Source organism: Patiria miniata, unplaced genomic scaffold (assembly GCF_015706575.1).
Source record: "Patiria miniata isolate m_02_andy unplaced genomic scaffold, ASM1570657v1 HiC_scaffold_2, whole genome shotgun sequence".
Lineage (NCBI taxonomy): Eukaryota > Metazoa > Echinodermata > Asteroidea > Valvatida > Asterinidae > Patiria > Patiria miniata.
Window position 1 is genome coordinate 8,899,632 of NW_024037058.1, and position 6,010 is coordinate 8,905,641.

Consider the following 6,010-nt stretch of genomic DNA (forward strand, 5'->3'; position numbering starts at 1 on the left):
TGAAAGATTGACTGTTCCATCCAAACGAGGCATAGTCGAGTTGAATGGAACAGTCCATCTTTCAAAGATTGACTGTTCCATTCAAATGAAGCATAGCCGAGTTGAATGGTGAGTAAAAATAACCGAAACCCAAATGTCGGAACATTGTTTTAGTGAAGTTCTGCATGTAGCACTTTCAAAATCTAGGATATGAAAGCCCAATTCATAAGCTTTCTTTTAGTACAAGAATCATTCCAGTCACTCATTCACTTTTCAAGTTAGGGAATTTTAACCAAACCACCGTTTTAAAATTTTGTCCACGGATCACAAAAAAGGTACGTGTTCTTTCAGCAAAATGAAAACAAATATGAATTGTTTTTGTTTTGCAGAAAGAACACCCCCTTTTTTGTACAAGAATGATTTGAATGACTCTTGTAAAAGAAGTGTTTTAAGTGGACTTTCATATCCAACATTTAAAAGTGCTACATGCAGAATTTTATTATGAAAAATGGTCCCGCCATTTGGATTTCCTTTTTTTTACCCACTCTGTTCAGAGTCGGGTAAGATGAGCAAAATATACATACTACTACATGTTTGTTCCACCCTGTTTTGTTTACTGTATTTTTCAGATTGAATAAACTATTACTAATGAAAGTACTCAAAAGTTGAAATCTTATGAATTCTCTTTTTTCTGTATGACATTATTCACTGCCTCTTGAAGTGAACACAATGAAAAATAATATCACCAAGGATCCTAACATTTGCTACAAGTTAAATAGTGCTAAAGATATTCGCAGAATAAATTGCTTAGCACAGCAGTTTGTGCTTGATAGTTAAATATCACTTGACATTTTGTCCTACCCAAAACTCTTTTGTGCCTAAAGATACATGTTGAATCATGTGTGTGTGCTTTTGGCGGCTCACTGAACATTGGCTCATATTAAAGCAAAACAATGAGCTAATGGGGAGTGGTAAATTTTGTTTTCTGTTAAAAAAAAATGTTTGCTGTGGTTGCCCACTTTTGGCATTATGTTCTACCTGGCTGTCTTAGCTACAGGAGTTTGCAAGTAACTAGATGGTTTACTTTGTATCCTTTGTAGCTGTGGCACCTTGCCAAATCCCCCTGTCTCTTTCATTATGGTGCGGTCTCTGCGCAGAGTCTTTGTCAAAGATTTCAGCATCTTATCTTTAGAGATACTGATCTGGTATCGATCCTGAGTGAAAGCTGAAGAGATTCGGTAAGGAGGAGGTGTCGTGGCTGTATCAAAGGGATTCAGGGAGATTTGCGATTCAGGAGCAGTCACCTGTTTCCTTGGGCCGTCCCTAGAGGACATCATGGTCTTGGAGAGCTTCGGGGCTACCAGGCTAGCGGCAGTCACTTCCAGTCCAGGAAAGGCTTCCTGTTGGTACTCGGCTGCCATCTGGCGATTAGCTTCCTCAACACACTGAGAGCAGGTCCTCCGGCCTAACACCTCACAGTAGTGCAGATGAGAGTCCGTCTCCTGGTGGTTGCTTAGAGGCGGGGGTAAGATATGCCGATACCTCTGACTGGTCAGGACCATCTTCCCGTTTAGGCCGTTGTGGACCCAGCGGTACTCTTGACTGATGTTGTTCGCTGTTTGTCGACGGAGTATGGGTCGACCTCTGCGATGGTTTGCACTGCCACTGATGTGTGGTATGACAGGAAAGCCAGTGATCTCTCTCATGTAGCCCTGTTCCTTCCTGAGGTGGATATCAGTTGCCTCTCTTGTCAAGAGGTCTCGATGTCCAGGTCTTGGTAAGCTTTAGTGGAGATACAAATGCAACACTCTTTATTCAAAAGGATGTACTAGCTGATTTTTTTAAGGTCAATATTACTTTGGAAATGGTCATCACTACCACATGTAACTGATAACAACCATAACAGTGTCTATAAATACACAATAATAAGACACAAAATTTTGACACAAAGTTATCATTACATCTTTCTGAAGTTATACATTACTTTTCATCAAACGAAACATGAGAAATATCGAGTTCAAATGCCTACCCATTGGAGTTTTTCTTCTTGGCATAGATGCTGTGGGAGTCCAGCCAGTTTTCTCGTGACTGTTGGTGGCTCAGAAACTGCCAGGATTTGGGGATCTTGATCCGGGCTGGTTTGCGGGAGTAGAAAGGAAGTTCGGGCAGGCTGGCACGGCCGAGGGACTCACGACTTGAAGATAGCATCATGCCTAGAGAATAATGACAAAAACCACCAAATTTAGACAAAACGCTCTCGATAAGTACATGTACAGGGATTGTTAAAATGTTTGGATCTCATCAGCAATAATTATTAATGCTATCATGTAGCCAATTTGATTAAGATGCGAACATGGTGTCATTTTTAATGCTATTATCACTCTTTTGATAGAGTTGTGATGAGACACAAGGCAAACAAGTCGATCACAAGCTAAATCAGAAATCATAAGGAATGTTTTTGTCTCACATGATGATAGGTGCCCACTGGTTGATCTTTGATGACAACTCTTACGTTTTTGTAAAATGAATCCCTGGTATTTTTTGTTAAATTCATTTCAAACTTAAAAAGCACTTCAGTTAATCCGTTTGCAAAAGAAAGTTTATCAACTTTTCTTCCAATCACGATTTTCATCGCATTTATCAATACGTATTACTTGATTTAAATTCGTTATCATCGCTGTGCTAATAGTATTCGAACCAACCATTGAGTATGCATGCGGGTAATAACGATTCCAGAATATTAAATCCACTAACTTTACCCTAAATAACCACAACACGGACTGGCTCGTGTGCCCACTAAATAGGCCTGCCGCACAACAAATAAACCCGTGGCACAATGGTTATTGATCCAACAATAGCCGTAAGCCGTCTGCATGATTAGTGCGTGCTGACCGGGGAAGATAGCTTTATAAATCGTTTCCTTGGTTCCCATTGATCGAATTGATCAGAGCGTGTCAATCTATTTCAACATGGCGGAATGAGTGGTGAAAGCCACACCATTCAGTTCAGTGGTTGTATTCGTATCATGCCATTGGCCCATGTGCATTGAAGGAATAATATGACCACTTGCCATGGTATATTACGCCAAAAATAACCTTCAGAATTATTATCGAAAACCTTACTGGGATTAAAATATATCGTATGCAGTGCTGTGGACGAAATCGTGTTTCTTCATGAAAATGTTGTGCAAGCTTTTTCACTGTTTTCTCGAAAAGTGTAGGTTATATTCGCCGAGTTTAAACTTCAACAGGTTACACTGAGGTTAGGTATTGAACATTGTTCTTTGGATTTTGAGTGGTGTTTTTATTGGAAGCGAACTAAATGCATGAAACGAAATGTTCATGTATACATAGTTTACGATGCAATGTATACATTAATTGAGTGTGAACATGGATCTACCTCGATCCATGGTATGACATACTTTTAATACCAGTCTCAGATCGATCAGTAATTAAGCCTCAGCTCGAAATGCACTTTTTAAAATATTGTTGTGACGCCAAAATAATCGGATCGACAGTTTAAGTATACGATGGATGTACGCTACCGGACACAAAACGGTTGGTTCATTTTGGGAATAAAATTAACAGTACTATAGATCAACATTCCATTCCGCCGAAGACAATTTTTCATTACACTATTAATACCACTGTTACTTGGTTTAGTTTATCAAACGTTAATAATGAAAAGAAATGGTTCAAAAGAAAACGGTGTCACGATACATCATTGCGCTGCAGTGAACGATGGCGATAGGCACTGATCATGAGTTTACATGGTCGGTACCAATCCACTTTAGGCATGCCTTCCATATTTGGAGATCAGAGTTGAAAAGTGCAGGCGTGTCGTGAATTTCAACTGAAGGATTACTCTCGACCCCATATTACGGAGGTCACACTTCGGCCCATGGGGTGCAGGATTATTGCTTCAACCGGTGTCACGGTCTCACTTCTCCGGCGTGCTAGCTTCTCCGGGTTGATTCGGCGGATAATTGAGCACGTTACAGTGCACGTTACATGAGCACGATTCATGCTCATGTGTCCGCTGTGCTTACTTTTCCTCGGGCTGTTTTCTGAAGTCTACCAAGCCCAATAACACAGTGAGGGACACCCAAGAGTGTGTTATGTAACACTTCCTGTGGGTCAAGTCATTCCATGGTCTTGCAAGCATTCTGATTTGTGTTCCCAGCGTCATGCATGTGTGTGTTCATGGAGGAATAATTAAGAACGAACTCCTTGGTCCGTGTTCCTTGCTCGTTCGTGGTCCATTTTGTCCTTATTTTTGCAACCACGGCTTAAAATAAATGTGCATTTCAATTCAAGTCTTTAATATTGGGAGTTAATAGTGCGCGCCACGAAAATTCTATGCATACAAATATCTTACGTACACAAGTACAGCCCCGAAAAACTCAGCACACTAATACAGTGACGAAAATGTACACTACTGCACAATTTTGTGCATGCGTGTTGAAGCGAAATTTCCCTTTTGGAGAAGCCAGCACGCCGGAGAAGTGAGACCGTGACACCGGGTAGATGAAAATGCTGCGCAGAGGAATGTGTGATGTGTTTGTTATGGTAACTAACACATGTATATTTTTGGTGCAAAAGTACATTGTGTGGAAAGATTTCCATATACGAAGTTCACTCAACACCCTGTGTACAAACCCTATGAGATTGGACTGAAAAATTCTAAGTGTTTTCTAAGAAAATGCTTGTATTTTCTCACTGCTTAAATTGACTTTGATGACATGAAATGGCTATCTGGGGGCTTGTTAGTCAATACAGAGGAAAATTAGTGAACTTCGCATATGGTAATCTTGCCCATTGTGCGGTAGAAAAGACAACCAGAGTATTAAAACATGGAGGAAGGAATAGCCATGATGGTTAGAACAAATGCAACTGCCTTACTTGACATTAAATTTTGATGTACCGTATGAACACTTTTAGAGAAACACATTACATTCCTATCATTATAGAAATGTATATTTTTGTACATTATTATAGTAGGCTAGATATTGCAGAGAAAGAAAAAAATGTAATGCAGCAGGCACAATATATATTTACTTAGTCTAATAGGTAAAAGCATACATACCGCATTTGTGTGTATTTCTAGAAAGGTTGGTTTACTGGCAGTCATTTCTGTTATAAGTGACGCGTTTATATACCAGGTTGTGTGGACTGTACACATGCAGGTGTAGCAACTATATATTCTTTGTTGAAGGCTCGCCAGTATTCGAAATCGATCCGTCAAACTCTCAAATCCCGTACTTGTAGTTGTAGTGGTTTTGTCCCAATAAAATCCATTCTGAGTTCGTTGGATGTCAACACAGGCACAACCATAGAATACAGGGCCACTCCACTATAGATTTGCTTTGCGGTCTTAGAGCTATCTGGAAATTGTGATATTAGTCCCGCAAGACTTCACCAATTTTCCCTGGAGGCGCCCGTACCATGCAGAGGGCGGCTGGTCGATCGGTACGGTTGCTATGCGAGGGTACGGACGGTACAGCCATCAACTCTCTGCCACGCGCGCGCGCTGCGTGAACTGTTGAGCATGAACGACGATGCCGAGTCTCTTGTGCAGCATAATGTACGGGGTGTCTGCAGCGCCACCTGTGGCCTAAATAGGTGAAGGAACTTGGGGGGGGGATCTTTGGCCTTCATCAGGTGGGGGGTTCGGATGAATACTCCTACTAAACATCCCGCGAGAAAACGCATATATTTTTTTCCGGGGGGGGGGGGTTCTATCGCAAACCGTTCACAATTATTATACGTGTAGTTTTCGTAAATTCGGCAGCACTATTCCAACCATGCCAACACGCACATACACACGTCACTGTAGAAACCCAACATTAAACAAGAAATCACATACACTCCATATTTCCATACATGTAGTATAGCTCGTGGGAATGACTGACATGTCGCTTGGGCTTAATTTGTCAATATGCTAATTGGGCTGTCGCTTAACTTAGTGACTTATGAAATATGGAAATCTGTACAGTCCCAATAGACCATTATCATGCTGCGGCCATCTTGAT

General features: G+C 40.9%; 1 protein-coding gene across 3 annotated transcripts; it reads right to left on the reverse strand.

The window, feature by feature from the left end:
- Window positions 1-272: 272 nt before the first annotated feature.
- LOC119726306 lies at window positions 273-5,512 on the reverse strand. Of its 3 annotated transcripts, none has more exons than XM_038197956.1 (3): window positions 5,065-5,512; window positions 2,009-2,192; window positions 273-1,761 (listed from the first exon to the last, which is right to left on the reverse strand). In XM_038197956.1, the coding sequence occupies exons 2-3, from the start codon at window positions 2,188-2,190 to the stop codon at window positions 1,014-1,016; spliced, it is 930 nt and encodes a 309-aa protein (XP_038053884.1). In that variant the 5' UTR covers window positions 2,191-2,192; window positions 5,065-5,512; the 3' UTR covers window positions 273-1,013. The 3 variants fall into 3 exon arrangements, with proteins under 3 accessions (XP_038053884.1, XP_038053886.1, XP_038053885.1); XM_038197958.1 differs by lacking the exon at window positions 5,065-5,512 and adding an exon at window positions 2,682-2,755; XM_038197957.1 differs by lacking the exon at window positions 5,065-5,512 and adding an exon at window positions 2,447-2,594.
- Window positions 5,513-6,010: the final 498 nt, after the last annotated feature.